Source organism: Lagopus muta, chromosome 4 (genome assembly GCF_023343835.1).
Source record: "Lagopus muta isolate bLagMut1 chromosome 4, bLagMut1 primary, whole genome shotgun sequence".
NCBI lineage: Eukaryota > Metazoa > Chordata > Aves > Galliformes > Phasianidae > Lagopus > Lagopus muta.
The window spans coordinates 44,047,837-44,067,710 of NC_064436.1; the positions used below are offsets into that span (position 1 = coordinate 44,047,837).

At 33.1% G+C, this 19,874-nt stretch overlaps 1 protein-coding gene across 1 annotated transcript in view; it reads right to left on the reverse strand.

Annotated features, from left to right (window-relative positions):
• The window catches only part of TUSC3 (tumor suppressor candidate 3), a 107,528-nt gene that overhangs the window by 45,170 nt on the left and 42,484 nt on the right, over positions 1-19,874 (reverse strand). The window contains exons 3-6 of the mRNA XM_048942189.1: positions 14,927-15,044; positions 12,921-13,061; positions 12,136-12,276; positions 5,501-5,590 (exon numbers count right to left, since the gene is read on the reverse strand). Coding sequence (XP_048798146.1) covers positions 5,501-5,590; positions 12,136-12,276; positions 12,921-13,061; positions 14,927-15,044 — 490 coding nt within the window. The remainder of the gene's footprint in view (positions 1-5,500; positions 5,591-12,135; positions 12,277-12,920; positions 13,062-14,926; positions 15,045-19,874) is intronic.

Consider the following 19,874-nt stretch of genomic DNA (forward strand, 5'->3'; position numbering starts at 1 on the left):
TTCCTTCAGATAGTCAGTAAACATGAAAGATTAGCTAAAGAAAGGAATAAATATTGGCAAGAGAGCTGGACCAATCAGACTAATTTGTTTCTTTGAAAACATATACAATACATTTTACATATATATATCAAAATAGCAAGTAGTAAGTAACTGTTGATTTCCAGATTAAAAACAAAAGTGAAGCAGCAAAATTCAGATAGTACTTCAAATGTCTGTTCTTTCTCTTGACATTTTTCACAGGTGTAAGAAAAATCTAACATTGTTACATTGAAATGACAGTATTTCCAATGTTTACTGGAAAACTATATGGAGACTGAACTGCTCTTCAACAGAAGAATATACTAGATCTTTAACCCTGGAAGTCTCTGAAGGATAGAACATATTTTGATACTTGAATCATCACACAATGTTGAAATTTTACTGCAACAAAAGTAACATCAATATCCTTTTGTTAAAGGTTATCTGGTTATCTTCAGGAAGGGAATATGAAATATTCGTAAAATAATCTATCAGACTTAGGAAAAGACAACTATGCAACAAGGAATGCTGGCAGAGTTTTCTCTCTCTTCTTTCCTCACTCCCTCAAAATTGTTTAAAATATTTCCTAAGGTTTTAGAACAAACAACAATCTTAAAGTACAGGAATAACATCTGCTCAGTTCTATTCAGCTACAATGAATATCATCTCCAGGCTTAGTATCTTTTTCTCATTTCCAGTGTGAATATTTTTGTGATCTGATAACGACACCACCACTTAAGAAAAGACAGACTTTCAGAAACTCTGAAGAGGCATACTGCTTGGCAAAGTTTAATCATATTAAAGTCAATGGTGTCTGCCAAACAGGATAAAACTTACCTTGTCTGTTCTTAAAGGAAACAAAATTTAAAAGGATAAAAAAATTAAATGGAAAGGTAAAATACAGTGGGTTATGAGCTTTGCAGCTTCACGTAGTTGAGCTTCATCTGACTTCTGATATAAAACTCTTCTGCACAGAGCAGTTCATTTTCCAAATGAAACTGAATTGCTTCTAGAAGACTATCAGCACATACTTAAAAGGAAGGGGGGCAGTGGGAAGAACTGTTTATTACTTGAAAATACTGATCAATTAAAATTGAATTTCTATTGTTATGAGTAGCAATTAAAATCTGGCTTTTTTTTTTTTTTTTTAATTGGATTTTATAATGACAAAATAATTGCTGCCTGCTTGATTGTCCAAAATCCACTTTTATTTGATGAGAATGTGTTCTATCTTTACTGAGCCAAAATACAGTACTGCAATAAAATGAGCCTATCTAAACTTTTACAGTATGCATGCGTCAAGAATTGATAACTTAGAGGTTCCTATCTCTCATCTAAAAAAAATTTTGTCATGAGAACTCTTACTTCCTTCTCTTCCCACATTAAAAATGGGTGCAAAATGTTGGGTAAGAGAGCCCTTTTCTTATATCAAAGTAGAAACATTTGTTATAAAGAAAGTTATTGAAAAGCCAACATGACTACCCCTCCTTCAACCTCAAAACATTAGGAGGGATACATCTGTTAATAGTTTTCCAAACGCTACAATGTTGTTCATTTTAACGCGCTGAGAATTACTTGATACTTTGTTTTCTTTTACATTAGCTCCACTCCTTACACTGCCAATTGCTACAGTTTTTCTTGACTGAATCAGGATGAAAATTTTAAGAAAAGACTAGAGAAACCCTTCACTAGATAAAATTTCTAAGAAAATTCAGTTGTGATGACTGCAGAAAATCTATTTCATTGAATAAACCCTAAGTAAATAACCTACTTCTCACTTCTATCAAGTATATTAACATGATTAGCTATTCCAGTAAAAAAAAAAAGTATTAATTTCAATAGTACATTTATAATTACTGTTGATGGACGCACCAAAACATTGCTATGGTACAAGGTTAATCTGGATATCTTATGTTAGACACTGGGACAATAACCTTTGTGAACTTTAAAAAAAATCCAAAAGAAATACATAGTATAAATATATTCTGTCACACAGACATTTTTATATATTGAAGCTGAACCAAATAACACGGCCACTTTCAGAAAAAATCACACATTCCAAATACAGTCTACATGTATACATATTTAGACAAATGTTGAAAGCAAATAGACAATTTACTATGATCTACTGAGCTCGAGAGGGAAAGTATTTCTAACGACAGTTCCAATAAATAGTTCAGGTGGTTGTTTTGGTGGTTTGTTTCTGCTTTCGTTTTTATTAGATTTAGATTACATCACATGAAAATTGTTTTTGCTATTTGCTATAGAAGGCTGCTGTGAATTCAGTATCTTCATAGTCCAAGTATAAATTTTCATAGAGTACCTTATGTTTACACTGGCAAATGAAAAAAAATGTATCAGAGACGTCAAACATTTTTATTTAACTACAGAAACATACAGATTACTAGACATCCCCATCTGGGAGACAATTTGAAAAGTAATATTTCAAAGATGGTTCCTGAATAAAAAGCTTCCGTTTTAAAAATGTTACACAATATTGTAATGTAAAAGACATATTTATATTTGATCTGATCCATTAAAAGAATACCAAAATGTATAAAAATTACTTCCTAACAACACACTTTTTGTTACACTTGAACAGTTTTAGCAAGCTTTTAAAATACAAGACACAGGAAAAGAATCCAATTAATACAGTGGCAAGCAAAACTATTATCCATCTCACAAAGCATCAGCTTGTGTAGAAAGGCATCTACTATCTGACAAGGAAAACACAGCATCTCCCCCTGCACACAAACTTTCCAAATTCTAATCGTTTCTAAATAATGAAGGAAAATTATAAGCTTTCAAAACCATTTGCATTATTTTTAGATCAAGCTTGTCCTTCAACTTGTTATCCAAAAATACAACAGATAACATCAAGACAGAAATCTAGCACAACTAGTTTGAACTAGTTTGGTCAACAAAAAGCAGAACTGAAAGATAGTATATGAATCCCAAAACTAAAATTAGCTGAATGCAGGGATAAATACAGAAAGCAACTCCAGAAACCTCACTAAGAGAGTGTATCCACTTTACAGAATTACAGAAATATGGCTTAAAAGCTTCGCTGCAAGAACATAATCACAGAATCAAAGCAATTTTGGTAATCAAGCAAAGAACCATAAGCGCAGAGCAGAAGTTAAAAATTTTAAGAAATGTTAGCAGTACTTCTACAATAAAATGATTCTAGGAACTAGTGTTGTTTAAGGCAAGCAAACAAGTGCTTTTTCATCTTTTTTTTTAATTATTATTTTTTTTTAAAGGAATTTAAGGAAGAGAAATGAAGTGCCAACTAAAATTATGACAAGAACTAAGCAAATAAATGGAGATGGCAAGAAACAGTTTATGATAAAGACAGAATATTATCCCTCTCAAAGTCTGGTGGCATATTAGACCCTACAGTAGAGAATGAACCACTAACTCTTAGGAAATTCAAAAAGCTAAGAATTATGAAGTTGAATCTAACAATAAAACAACTAAGCTTGGTGAGCTATTCTGTGCCTTCTGTTGAAAACAAGAGTTTAAATGTTAAGATCATTGAAAGCAGTTTGTCAGTACTGTATACAAGAAATCCTTGTATTGGCATGTAAATTTGGAATTGGTACTAAGTCTTCAGCACTGGAAATAAAGCAGTGAGTTAAATTTCATTCAGATATAGAAACTGCAGTTGCAGACAATACAAAAACAATGCTTATTATTATTATGGCTGAATATATTTTACAGAAGCATTATATAAGCAGCTTTGTGATTTAAGATTTTGAGGAACATAGATGACTGTCAGATAAAATGAAATGGGAACATATTAAATAATGTTTTCTTGAAAAAAATGTCATGTAATGGTCTGCAAAACACTTAAGCTTCTAGCACTTGTAAAAATCAGAGCTTTAAGTTGCAAAACTATTGGTCAGTGATGTATTAAATTAATCAGGAGCTTGGTGATCCTGTGTTTACCTACATCCTTTTAAATTCTTAGAATTTGACTTTTTACATACTGACCAAAGTAGCTCCAATGAGATAAAAGCACTGGCACATGAACATGTGGAAAGTGAAACAGAGAATCAAAATAACCTACCTGAAGACATCTAGTGGAACAAAAATAGATAAGTAGACATGTTGACTAATACAGCAGTTTAGCAACTAGAATTTAAGATCATTGTTATGGTTATTCTCATTATTTGGTTGCTTGTGTTTGCACTACCAAAGTAACAGCTTTTATAGTATGAATCTGAGTTCATGCTATAAAAAAAACAAAACAAGATGGCAAAGATTGAGAAAGGATAAAAGGGATATTTTTAAATGATTTAAGGTAGATTACACTTCAGAAACAAGTCTTTAAGAAATGCACTGTATAAACCTAGGTATGGTAAAAGACTAACAGAAACGGTTCTTTTTTTATGCAGTATTTCTCTTTCTGTCACTCTATCGGAAAACTTCGTAAGTTTATTACTGCAAGGCAGTAATGAAAAATTTTAAACTTTTATAAACTGTGTTTTGCAAAGATTATTTACCACATTACTAGCTCTCCTTCCACATAACAAGGTTGACAGATTGAATTATGCCATTTTATGATCTCAGTATGCTGTTATATTCCTGATACAAAGCAGATCAGTGATCAAAACATCTTTTTTTTTTTTTTTGCAAGTCCAACTAAGACACAGAGAGAACAAATTTGCTTTTAAGTTCCAAGATATCAGCTAATCTCTTTTAACTAGTGATTGTCAAAGCTGAACTTGGCTGAACACGCCATACATTTACAGAAAAGGTTCCTGCCTAAGTTTCACAATAATTTATTAGAAAAGTAGTAAATAAGGAAGAGTACCAGAAACTATACATGGTCCTCTTTACCTGCCCTGTCCCAAAGTAGGCAAAGAGTTTCTCCTTGTGAGCTCCGATGAGCATTTGTTCATTTATAAGCAGAAAGGAGCAAGTATGAAAACTCTTTCAAAGACAGCATAATAAGAATATAATATCAATTCCAGGAGTGTTCAGTTAATGGTATCTTCCCAAGAAGCTGATAGAGAACTTAAATTAAATGGCAAATATTTTAATGTGTTTCTTTTGTCAACTTTTCTAACTAAAATGCTTAAGACGAAGAGGTTATAGATCTCAAAGGTTTGTGTAAGTTAAAAAAAATTGCTTTTCACATTGAGAGAGAATATGTTTCTACAAAATGACAAAAGCCATTTATCACTGAGCAGTGGAAACTGTGTGCTATGAAACACTTTCTAGTACATTCACTGCAGCTGGAAGCATAATAAAAGAATTACAAAATTTCATTGTTCAAATAAAAGGCAGTAGAATTTTCTAAAACATCAAAAATTCTGTAACAGAGTATGCTTGGAATTTGAGACTTCAGACTCTGGCCCATTGTCATACAATGCAAATATCTGTAGTCACACATTCAGTATAGTAAGTGAAATCCCCTCCCCCCCCCCCCCCCCCCAAAAAAAAAAAAAAAAAAAAATTAAAAGAATTAACTCACCACTTGTCCATTCTGGGGATTCTTATGAGCATATGGGGGCCCACGGATGTGATTCCACATCTGACCAGATGTCATAGCAAATACAACACACTAGAAAAATAGAAGACCAACACAATCATTCATTTACCAAGGCAAATTTTCAGAATCTGACTTGAAATAATCTTCTCTTTATGTGTACTTGGAATTGGCACATTTACATACCTATATGGCAAAAAACAATCATTACTGTGGAAGGCATTTATTGCAAATATTCTGAAAACTACAATTCAAGATTTCTGCAACCTTTTATGAAGTTATTTCTACCTCTACAACAGATCTTTAGCTTAGCAGTTTGCTATAAGGTGTATGAAATGATATAAAACCACACCAGAAAAAAATTGAATTATCCACCCATTTAAGAAATTCCCATTTTGTGTCCTAAATGATTGTGCTTCATTTTAGTCTTGACAAAATACAACAGTTGTGGTGACATCAGAAAAGGAAATTCCCTTTACTGGAGCTAGGTTAGGAATCTATGAAAACTGTGAAATACTTGCAGATGGTCATACTGCAGAATCTACATTGACCAAAATCATAGTCATAGCAGTAGTCATTATGACAATCTTAAAGAGGAAAGCGTAATACCTTCTGATTACTAAACAAGAAAAATTGTTATGTTTCTGATAAATACATTTCTAAATATGTAAATGTTTATGATTTATTAGTACAAATAATCATTTAAAAACTTCAATATATATTAGTCCAGCTTCCACATATACTCTCATTTTTACTGTATACGTGTATTCCCCCTAGCATAGTACAGTCACATCAATAACTAGGTATAAAATTTTTATTTATTTTTATTGGGATGGCTTACTAAACCAGAGAAGAGAAATTTGTTTTTACTGAAAAGGTGGGAAGAGCTCTGGAAGCTCATATTGTCTGGAAATAATATTTAGCAATGCATTTGTGAAATAAATTTAAGCCAGCACAGCTCTTTAGTCCAGTATGGACTCTCTAGCAATACACTGTGAACCAACTTCAACAACTTAGGACTGAATCTTGACAGGTTTTACAGAAAAAGATCAATAGCTATGCCTAATCTATATTACTTTCGAGGATTTCTGTAGTGCACAAATTTTGTTTTTCTACTCTCATTAGGATGAATTAGCTATGACCAACATAATGGTGTAGTGTAGGCATGAGATGAAAGCAGTAACACAAGACACAGTACAGAATGGTAGGGAAGGGAGCACATGATGACACCAGTGAAATGAAACAAGACAATGAAATGAGACAAGGAAGCTGGTGAAACCCTGTCCTAGGGATAACAAAGGGAAAAGATGCATGCTTTTATCCTGTAAATTTTGATTTAAAGTGTAATTATAGATCACAGAATAAAGAACAAAAGTGAGGTGAGAGAGATGAAAACCAAAGAGTTAGGCAGTTGGAAAGTAAAACATCAAAAAAGAAAAGTTTTTTTAATGAACATGATCATTTTACTTACTCTTAAATTAATGTATTTAATTCACAGTCTCCTGAGCCAAATCTGTTTCCATACATAAACATGAAAAAACCTCAGTTTTTATTAATTATATACTTCATAACTAAGAATTCTCTCAAATTACTGAAGCTCTCTAACGTTTGCTAGTATAAATAAATAGCCTCACAACACGGTAGCATCTAACAAAAAATACATAGGAGAAAATACTTAGAAGAACCTTTTAATCTACTTTAGATACTTTAGTATTTCCATCAAATCCCTAAAGCAAGCATTCGGTATTCTACATATAGCATTTGACATTCAAGCTTATTTTGCTCCATTCCATATTCACTTATTGCTATCACTGAAGTACTGTTCCACATATTTATAATTGGAATCTACAGACTTCTAGTGTTTGTAAAACTTACTTGAAATATACCCCACTATTTTTAGAACTGATGCATGTGTTACACATAGTGCGATATCCTGTGCTTAGCATTCCAAATCTGTTGGTTTCCAAATGATCCTGTGCTTTGGGATCCAAACTTTCCACAACTCTTATTACTGTGAGTTGATGTTTCTCAGGATCAAGCTTTTACAAACTCACTTCTATGAATGACTTGCAACATGTGATTAATGACTTCATGTTTATCTTAAAGGTTTGTACAGTATTGATTACAATGAAAAAACTCATATGCAGAGAAATCATCCCTTTCCAATGTTCTTGAATTTTGTCAAGGGAGAAAGGATTAAAAGTGTAGAAAGAAGATTAAAGCTGAGGCATTTCCCTCTACAAACTTAAAAGGATTTGCAACTCCACTTACCCAGGCAGAGTAGAGTCCCTCCTTCAGCAGTTCTACAGATACAGTACCACTCACACCTCACCAAGGACAGCCCTTTCATACACCTGCCCCCTTCTTTCCACTCATCATACTCCCAGAATATTTTACCAGCTGCATGCCACCTCAATTATCAGGGGAACTCAGGATTTAGCTATTTTAGGAGCTTCTTGATCTAGCTAGCTTGTTCAGCATCTAAATGATGACAGCAAAGTGTGGAACAGAATGATCAACAAAAGCAATACAGAGAGAGGGAAGGACCAATAATCTGCTTCAACACTTTACGGTTCCAGGATCAAATATCCACAAGATGGTTTCAATAGTAACGAAGCGCACCTCAACTACTATAAGTACACCATATATATAAACAGGTCTGTCTGCTCAAGAACCTTGTGAACAAATTGCAAATGGGGGTCTTTCTCAATGGATTCACAGTGAAAAATCTCAGGTTTAGTTTTGATAAGAGGGAACGGGTCTGAATTCACCAGTAGTGTGCCTGTGTGTACCAGAAGTTTCCTAAGAGAAGACACTAACTAAGCATCTAGATTTCCTCCAGAACACTGAAATAGTAGTAAGATGCAGCCTTACAACTATATGGAGAAAATACCTCTACTGTTCTCAAACTTTCAAAACTTTGTCAAATGATTTAGGTTCAGTGTGTTACTTCTTCAGAGGTATAAGCATTGTTTAACAATATCTGCCATTTTATTTAATAAAATTATTAGAGGCTTAAAAGGCCATTTCAAAATAAAACTTCCTGCTAGCAGATACAACAAAGCAGCTGATTATATCTCTTAGATCCGCAAACATGACAATAATTTTGTAGCACATAAAAAATAAGAAAATTCTAGATTCATTAATAAATGCAGTTAAATAGAAGCCTAATTTCAAAAATGAAGAGAGCCAGGCAGCCAGTTCTGTACCCAGTTTCTATAATTACTCTAGATTTGCACATTTTATCCAACCCACAACTACCATTCTAAAGAAATTTAATCCCTTCTACCCAGTTTAAATTTGCTTTTGCACTCAATAAAGGCTGCAAGATTTGTACTCAATTTCTAAAGAGCAATTCATCACTTCTTAGAATCTCTAGCAAGGCACAGACATTTCAAGGACAGGAACTACAGTACACAAGCAAAGAGAAGGCATTTCTGTATCTTTAAATGTGATGTGCATCTCTAAAGCCTCTAACTGCAGGGAAAAAAAATAGTTTAATAACTTGCATTAGTCGCTGTTTTTTGGTTTTTTTTTTTGGAGTTCCCATGTATAGGAGCCTAGTTTTTTTCTTCTGTATCCTGGAATAAAACAAATTGCTTATCTATCCTCATTTCCAGAAGGAGGTAAAGAAGTTAATAGCAGCCTTCAAGTTTTTTTGGAGCTGTAACTGATGATGAATGTCCTATACGATATAAGCACTGTGCAGTGTCTTGGCACAGATCATATCTCTCATAATCACTAACTGTTAAGACAACAGTAAATACATGCTTCATCTTTTCATTCAAGTGATTTGACATTCTTTGTCCAGAAGAATCAACTCCTAGGCAGGTATCTTGGAATCTGAGCACAGACTTTGCCTTCTCAGACATCATAGGCAAAACTGAAATACACACCAAAAATGAAACTGAAAACTACATATAGAAAAGCATGGTGGCAATCTGATAAAGAAATTGTTTTGAAAAGCTCTCCCACTGCTACATTCTAGTCAATTGAACAAATATTTTCTCAGCACTAGAACCATTGTCTCAAAAGTAGCAATTCCTTATCTAAAATGTTAGAAATTTGCTCAGCTTACACCATCTGACCTTTTACTCCCTGCTTAAGAAATGAAGAGTCTTGACAAGAACCCGAATTGCTTTTTGTTATCAGTATAAAATGAATGACTGCAAATATCTAAGGACTGAAGTCTAAATCCCTCCTCATTTTTGCACTACACACAGAATGAAAAATATCCATGGATGAGTAGTAAGAATTGAATTAAAGTCTAAAATAATACAAGGGATAAATTTTGGGTGTGATTCCAAATGATATGTTTTTTAATATTAAGTACTCAACAACCAGCATTTGCCATTCTAGAAGTCTGTTGGGTAATGTTGCAAGTAAAAATGCCTAAGGCATACAAGGTACTATTGAGTCTGTTGTGCTTCCACAAGGGGATGAAAACAGCTAATTGCACTGCTACTGCTCAATTTAATGCTGAGGACAAAACTAATTTAAGTCTTGTGTTAACTGGAGCTGGAATCAGTGCATGAGTTGAAAGTTCTCTCGATTCCAAGCCTATCACAACCATAACATGTGCCATTAAAAATGGCATTCCAATTCTTTTTAGTTAATATACTGCTGAAAATACTATTTCTAAGACAACTCATTGCTGCTGATGGTCGTATCAAATATATATCTAGTCAACACTTCTGGTACTCTTTTTTCTTCTGCTCATAGAGGTGCTTTATAGAGTGAATTTTTTTCTATTATTTAGGAAGAATTGCACTGCCAGTTTTTCATTAAAAGCAAACAAAAGCAATTATCCAATATTTAAGAGATTTAAAGCTCTTCAAAAGAACAAAAAAAAAAGCATTTTAAAAAGTTTTAGTAAACAAAGTATGTTTCAGTGGTAGAAAAAAAGTACCAACATAAGACAACTGCAATCACCTATCTTAGAAACAATATATCAATGGCTGCCCATTTTCCCTTCTATGAATCCTGACTCATTCTAGTCATTCCACAGAACATACAGAGGATCTGAGGTCATCTGTGCAAAGCCTGAAATTTGGACTCCCTGCTGACCCCACCAAAAGAAATTTCAGTGTTAACTTGTATGTCCATATAGATCTGATTAAAACTGAAAGGACTCATAGTAACTGGATAAATTTGCTCAAAAATCACTTTTCACCATGGGGCTTTGACAACATTGTGAAGGGAAGAGAGTAATGAACATGTTTTTAAAAAATTAGCTGGAGCCATGGTTAATTGCTATCTTCTTATTTACTTTCAGATAAGATGTTTTTCTAAAATATCTTTTTCAAGTGCTGTTCATCTTTAAAATAAACAGACTGTACTGGAAGTAGTATTAGAAAGAGCAAAAAATCCCATTAACGTCATTTTTATCCCTTTAAACTCTATTATTACCTACTAATGCAATCAGTAGGATGATGAGTATTGAAAGGCACAAATACCATGGTGGTTGTTTTTAAATGTCTGATCACATTTAGGCAGTGACTCTCTCCAAAGGAGCTTGGTTCACTGTAATTAGAAGTTTCCTACGCTGTAGTTTACAGTTATGTACAGATGTAAAATGTCAAGCAGCTCCTAGGGATAACAGCAAATATTTTGAGAAAAAAATTGATACATTTACTTCCTTAATTTAGTTCTCAAGTTAATTATGTATTCAACTATCTATTTGATGCAGATCGCAATAGAATTATTCTTCATTTGAAGAACTGAGTTTTAACCTTCGCAAGATGGAAAACAACTTTTCCCACACCCCCCTTCCCACCATAAAGCTTCTGGTCAGAAACACTGAGGCATGAAATTGGAATAAAATTGTTGTGTCCACAGACACGGTGCATGGTTAAACACAGGAAATTCTATTGATTACATATTTTTATTTGATTTTTGACACAAATATCTATTTTACTGTGCTTATTATTGTTTAACACAGTTGACCTCAAAATATTCAAGTAAGATTCCAATAGTTGCTTCATATGCTTATCAAACAAGCTTTCTGGTACTTTCCAGATTTTCTCATTGATAAACACCAGTAATCCAGACAAATACACGTCTAGATTTAGATTGGCTAGATTTAAAATTCCCTCAGAGTTAGCTCTATAAAATCTCTTATATGGGTTAACAATAAATTGTTAAGGACAGTACTAGTGAATCCACCATGCAAGAATTCCATCTTTATCTGTTTTTTTGTTCTTGTTTCATTTTCTTACACACATATAAAAGCTTTGTTAATTTTCTTAACCTTTCATTACTCTAAAGCAATACTCTGACATCAATATCCACACTGAGCCTACCATAACATTACTTCTTTTACAAAGAGAGTGATAACAACAATCATCAGTAACACTTTCTATTAGACATATTTTTCTCCTGAAGTTCAACAATAATCTGCAGCTAACAACTGAAGAAAAACATCAATTTTCAATGAATGATTCCTAGTAACTGATAGTCACTGCTGACAAGAGTTAGCTTCAAGATTAAGGTTGCAAATCTTCATCTGTTAGTACCACCCTGATGTATGTACTGACAGATTTTACTTTGCTGCATAAGTAACAAAATATGTTAAAATGGGAAACTAATTAAAAGCATATACATATGGAAAAAGTGCATACCAGAGCTGCCATGGCCCAGCCAGTTTTGTTGTAGATGAATTCTAAATTATTTCTTCGTAGATACAACAATCCACCAACAAGAGATACCAGAAGAGCCAGAGCAATTGTACCAGAATAGTTTGGAGGCCTGAACACTCTAATCTGAAAAAGATAAATGCAAACATGCAGATCACAAATAAATTAATACATAGAGAATACCTTATTACAGACAAACAATGAGCATCTGAAGTCTGGTATTAACAAAGATTAATCACTGAATGTATCCATGAATAAGAAGAAAAAATACTAGCTTCAGTAATAAGAGAACAGTTTTTAAGCACTAATGATTTGGTACTAATCTGAAAACTTAAATACACAATATTTCCATTCTTAACTCTTAAGAAAATTAAACTAACACATATAAAAATAAATGTGTATATATATTGTAATAATTATAATTTTAAGCAAATATGCATGTTGTGTCTGAATTAGGAGCAGCTGCTTTGGATTTATTTTGTATGTTTTATTGCAAACACATACTACTTATTAAGAACTAATTATCACAATATCACCACTTTGTCTAGAAAAGACCACATATAATTTACACAGAAGAACAATCTTCAAACTGCAGCTACAATGAATACTACTTTTTTCTTTATATATATATATATAGTTTTTTAAATGCTGTCAAGATTTCACGTTCAAGGGAAAAATAGGTATTAAGGAGAGATGACATTTATCATCTGCCTGTCTCAAACTACCAAGGTACATACATTTGGCTCCAACTTTTAAAATTGTTGACTTACATGAACATCTGTTCTGTCAGCTATCCATTTCGCTAGCTGTTCAGCCGCAAATCCGATTCTCTGCAGGTCAAATGTGTCAGCTCTCTTGGGTTTACCTTTTGGAGGAAAATGCATGAAAGTCGGAGCAGAGTTCATATTAAGCTATAAAAGCAGGAAAAATAGCAAAAAAGTTAGTAACTTCACACCTAAAAATGTTTATTTCTTATGTACCAGACAACATAAGCATAACTAGTGTGAAAAACTGTATTTCCCTTCCCAAATAATAAGTTTGGGTTGTTTTTTTTTGGGGGGGGGGGGGGGAGGGGGGGTGTTTGTTTTTAGTACATCTTTATGCACAGTCCTGTAAAAAGAGTGCTCAGTGCATTTCTTGCTATTTTCTTCTGGCAGAGCCGTTGGGATGTTTCATGGTTCAGAGTATTGTACCTGCAAGCTTTTCTGAGTATGAGTATCTCATGCTTTATAGTTCCCACGCACTCTAAGAGCTTCCCTGTAATTAGTAAAACAGAGACCTCATCCCCCTCCTTGTAATTAGTAAAACAGAGACCTCATCCCCCTCCTTGTAATTAGTAAAATAGAGACCTCATCTCCCTCCAATCACTTAAAGAATATTAGGTTGAAATTCAAAGGAAAACATGTTTAAAAGAGATTGACATTGTTTCTCTTCCCTAGCTGTCACCAATCCAAAGTTATCTAGACTAAACTACTCATCTACACCTCCACTGGCTTGATGACAGACAACCCTACAATGATTAGTCTTGTTTGAATTCCAAATGGCTTACATAACCTTACGTAACTGCCTTAGGTAACATAACTTTCTCTACACATCACACAAATGTTTATTCACACGTTGATGTCACTGGAACCACTCCCTGTGTATCAATTTTGGACATTTGTTTACATATACAGCAATAGATTTCAGATTTCTTATAATTAAAATAAATAAAAGCCAGTATTCTTTTCTCTCAGTATTCTATATTCTATTCTCTCGGTATTCACCATATTCTGCAGCTATACTTTGTACAAAGGGAAAAAAAAAATCAAGTAAGATAAACAAACAGATTTATATTTGCTACTTTATGTTCACATTTTTACTTCAGCTTTGCTAGGTGACACAGGATATTATAGTTTTACTATATAACATTCCTCCACAGTTAGTCCATCTCAGAGCAAAAAAACCAAAACACTTGATAAAAATATTAAAGTTAGATAAAATGATGCAATACGAAGATCTTTGAGTAACAAACGAAGAGTAATCTTGTTTGTTTCATTCCTGCAAAATGACTTCTATCACATTACCAAAACATTATCTAATCAAGTACAGAACTGATTCTATCATTAGAAATTACCTGCTATTTTAATATTTTTCATCTAAGTAAAAAACATCCCACTTCCTTAGTGAACTATTATCTAAATAAAAATATCCTTAGAAAGTATAAGAGAGCTGTTGTGAAATAGTTTAACACAATACTATACACAACACTATAGCAGTACTGCTTTGCATACATATGCACAAGGTCAGAATTATTCCAAAATTCACGTTAAAAGTCATTGGTAATTAGTGAAAACCAAAAGTCTGTTTTATTTTGCCTGAAGAACTTCCAGTCAAAGAGTTCTAAATTTGAAGAATATTTTCTCATATAAAGTGAATGGAAAGTCTTAAAATACTTTTCTGCCCTAAAGGAAATTTTTAAATACAAATGTTCTTTGTATTACATTTAACCCCAGAACACATTAACAATGGGCTGATTAAATTTTGCGTATGTATCAGTTAATTTATATAATAAACATATAAATACTATGAACCACGCTTGGAAAATACCAAAAGTAGCTACTTGCATAAGTAGCCCTTGTTAAAGTCACAGAAATTCCAGCATCCCTTATTTGTAACTAGAATGAATTTGCACATGAAGCGCATACAGAGGCATGTATCTAAGGAAATAATTGTTTTCTAGTATCCATTCATTAGTAAATAATGTTAAGAATGTTTTACAATATGCAGCATTTACCTGTTGAAAAACATCCGCCCCTTCATCATAATCCACTATTGTGAAAAACAGCTTGTTTGAAAAAGCAGACGAATAGCGCCATGAATTAGCCAGAACTTGATATTCTTCATTAGCTTGCCTAAAAGAAACAAGCATACATCCATGTGGCATTCACTTGCAAAAGAGACACTCTATCCAGCTGCAGCAGTTAAATTAATTATTCTTGCAATATCACTCTCAATGTTCACGTTATCAATTTTAAAAGAACTCTCGGCTCATAATGCATCTGTGTTTCATACTTGCCTTCTCTAAAATTACAAAGTTTTAAGTCAAACTAAAAGCAGAAACATTTCATATGTTAATCTTTTTCACATTTAAAAGCCTCAGAAAACACAAAAGCCTTAGGAGTGGCCTTAGTGGCAAGCATCACCGAAATCTGCAAGCATGTCTATGCATGGAGACACTTATATGGTCCTCAAGTACAATACCAGGATTTACTTGAGGAAGAGGAAATAGGAATACTGAAACCAGTGGAAAAATTACACAGAAATGTGACTGCAGTATTATTTCAAAAATACCAAATGCATAGAAAAAGCTCTGGAAAAAAAATAATCTATCCCTATTCACTATGCCAAAAAAACTGTTAAACACTGGGGAAGCAATTAAACTGACAGGAGGTTTGTAAGTAACAGAAAAATGCTCAAGATTATTTCTATAAAACATGTTTTGGAAGTGATAAAGGATAGTTTTCCATAATGTAACAGCGTTACATAATGCTTTCCATCATCATTACAAAGTCATTTTTATTACTACTTGTATTTGTAAGAAAGGCTTCTATTGGCTTTTCTCACAGCTCTGTATTTAAGGTTGTTTCTGTTTTAGTTTGATTGCTTCATTAGTTTTAAACCTGGTCATGTCTGCACTGAGAAGAAAATAAAAGAAACACTGGGAATCCTTATCCACAGGGAAGAGCCGTAAAACAACAGACAGAAACATAAAAAGAATTATTCCACAGGATAAATCCATATCAACAAATAATTCAATAAAAAGGAAAGGAAAACAACCTGGAAGGATCCCTGCAATACTTTCATCTTTACATATGCTCCTTCACTAGTTACTTCCATTTTAGTGATTAATCATATTAATTGCGTCTGTTGCAGACCTCAAACCAACGCTCCAATATTTGGCAACTTTTATTTGCATATGGTTAGATGCAAAAGCAGTATAAAGGTATCCTGCAGCTTTTCTCAAAATGGTATTCTAATATTTTCCACATGTATGATGGCAAAGAATACCTTTTAATTAAAAACTGTAGCTTCAAGACAGAAACTCTGCACTGAACACAAAAATATCATTTTTTGAGAGTGAAGAGTGAAGGAAGCAGACTATAGGTGTTGTAAAAACTACCTTTCACTCCCATTTCTTCTTAACTGAGACCAGCCTTAGGCACGATATATATTACACACAACTCCAGTGGAATTCTCTTGTATTTAGGAATAAATTTTTGTTGTATAAAATGTATCATGAAAAAAATCTCCAACCCTTAAAAATAAATCTTACAAAACACAACTCAACTTTCACACTTACTGATTGAATACAACTTGCAACTTAAAACAATTATTCAACAGGTTAAATTTGCAATTACAATAATGGATCATGTACTGGATTGGTTGCTTCTAGAACCACATATCAACATTAAGCAGACTAACATGTTCACTGTCATCCTGAAGAGGGCAGTCAGACAACATCAAAGGAATGCTGTAAAATCAAGTCGTATCTGTAGGGCATTGTTCCGTTAAACCTGCTATATTAAAGCAGGACCATTTTCATTATAAGAACAAGATAAAAATCACTTCATCTTCATGCTAGCATTCTTCTTAGTCTACTTTTAACTTGAGAAGAAACTATTTCTGGGAAATCTGGATACTCCAATTATGCCTCTACTGTTTGACAACAGCCTCTTGTTCCCCTTGATCACCATGTATTTTTTCATCTTTACGTTAAACTATTTTGAAAAATACATGATTGGTAAAATACACCTTCAGAAAGTAATATTTTGCAAAAAGTTTTCTTAAATTTTCTGTGAGAGCATACAAATGTTCTATAACAAAGCACTGAAGATAGCAAAGCATTCTGCAGTTCACCCTCATAGCAGCTCTTAGACAGCGGAAGGGGGAGACTGCAAGTAGGAGCGGTAAGAATACAGAGTTACAGAATTACTACTGAAGAACACCCTATGATTACTATATTAAATTACAAAAAATACATCCTCTGTATCACTTCCAAGAGATACACTGCTGATGCAACAAATTGCATTAATAATTTTTGAAGTGTTTGTTTTTCCTTTTTAAATACAATATTAGTGTAAGCCCTTGAATGTAAAAAATTCAACCTCCAATTAACACCAGTTAATATCAACTCCGTCACCATTTATCTACTTGCCTACCCCAACCATTAGTTAATAACAACTCTATCATTTGTTTACATTAAGTAACATCAATTGTATAAAATTATTATAATAGTATGAAATTATTCTAGTATGAAATCATAATCATTATAAGTGTGAAACACTTCACACATTCATTGTATGAAATTATTATCATTATAAATTACATAAAATACTCTACAGACATACAGCAAGACCACACTTGGGATGAACTCATCAGAATAATGTTAGCTCTGTTAAGTTTGACCAGATTTTTCTTAGGGAAGATTTAAATGATATTGCTGCTAGTCACCTCTTAATTTTATAATAATGGGTAGCAACTCTTAGAAGCTCGCAATGCCAGCAGTAATACTACCAAGCTTTTAGAAAATAGTTAACAGATCAAAATGAATTTTTTCTACTAGGTTTTCCTGGAATATTCAACACACTGAAAAGAAAGATGCTAAGCAAATGCTCTACAAAATTTCTTACATTACTAAGTACATTACTAAGTACATTACTTACATTATTAAGTACTGTTGTATTACACTCATTAGATATTAGAAGTTTTATTTAGAAAGATTCATTATGTAGGTGTCTATGACAGATAATGGCATTTGTATAGTTTGAGTTATAGTAAATTTGATTAATTTTACTCAATTAGCCCAGCGTTATAATATGGAAAGCACAAGGGGAACGTTCTTGAAGGAATAAAATAGAGTGTGGAATTATTTGCCAAAGAAAGCAGTAGAAATATTATTTTTTGGCACACCATGGACTGTAAAAAACATTAAAGAATGTACAATTGCCAAAGAATGGACTAGCAAGTGACCTACAAGTTCTTACCCATCTGCTTAAGTAAACTGTGATCAATACAGTAATTTAACTCCAAAGCAACTCTTGTATATTATTTGGAATTGCTTCCACTAAAAGAAGAGAGGAAGTTGCTAAAAACATACTTTAACTACTGCTGCTTAGCATAAAGATAACAAATTCAGAATATTTATTTGCCTCTATGTTTTTATTTACAGTGACTCAGTTTCATGAAAGAACCTACCACTATGTCCAGAATATTCCCCACACAGCACAACATGATACAGTATGAATAGTAGTTAAAAACTGCGCTATGACATCTAAATATTAGTAACAACAGAAAGGTAGTTTAAATCCGTGCTGTTCTATACACAGCATTCCAATAGGTCCAATATTCTGCAGATAAAAGGATATGCCAAGATCATATTTTATAGAATCTGAGAAGTGGAAAGCAAAAACAACAACTAGACTAAGGATTCTCTCTCAAAAATGAGTAGTATCCTGGAAAACAGGACTCACCCATACTTCTAGCGATAGAACAAGAGGAAATGTTTTTAAATTAAAAGAAGGGAGATTTAGATTAGATACTAAGAGTTTAGATATTACTCAGAAGACGGTAAGGCACTGGAGCAGGTTGCCCAGTAAACTGTGGATGCCCTATCTCTGGAGGCATTCAAGGTTAGGTTAGAAGAGGTTCTGGGCAGCCTAATCTAATGGGTGGCAATCCTGCCCACAGCAGGGGGTTGGAAGTAGATGATCTTTAACGTCACTTCCAATCCAAGCTATTCTATGATTCTATAAAGGCTAGAAAAACAAATGTACATAGAGCTTTCAGTGACTCCTTCCATGCCCCCTATTCCTTTTCTGAACGAGAGTTCAAAAGATAATTCTCTCTCAGGACAGCTAAGACACATAGCAATGATTTTCTCACTATTTCTTTTTTTGCTCTTGATCAACCAGCAGAACACTGAGAGGCAAATGGAGAGATCCTGTCTTTTTCTTTTTAGTAACATCTTCTTGACCAACATTTATTTTATTTTTTTTTTAGTTTTTAGTTTTAACTGCTGATCTGTTTGATTGTCTACTTAAAAACAGTACTCTGATATTTTCTAGAGCAGTGAGACTAATAGATTTCCTTTCTTTTCTACATAAAAAAAAAAAAAAACAACCTCTTAGATGTCTCTCACTGATAGGATGAATGATAATAAAAATATCCGGCCTCTGTTCTTCAGTATACTTTGCCATTTCTTTCTGTACATTGTAAGTTAACAGCAGAAGACAGCTAAATTTAAGAATCCTTTATAAAGCACACATTAAATTAAGCTCAGCTCCTAATGACACACAAAATACACACTGAATTATAGCTTACCTATTACAATTCTGAAACAAATGCAAAAAAAAAAAAAAAAAACAAATTTGACTTGGAGATCATTCAGAAAGCAGCAGGCTTTCTGAAGCAGCTACAAGCTTCCCCTAAAAGATACAAATAATCATTTCTTATATAATTGAGCCTAGTCACTCAAAATGCAACAAGTCTTTAAAAAGGATGTTCCACACCTGCAAAACATCGATTATACAGTTTTATAAATTACGTAAAAATACATGTATATACTTCTACACTCACACACCTATTTATAGATACATATGCAACTTCATCTAATGGGAGTAAACACTACACCTTTCAGTGCAATGCAACTTCCAAAGTTTTTAAAAACACAATAGTCTGGTCAA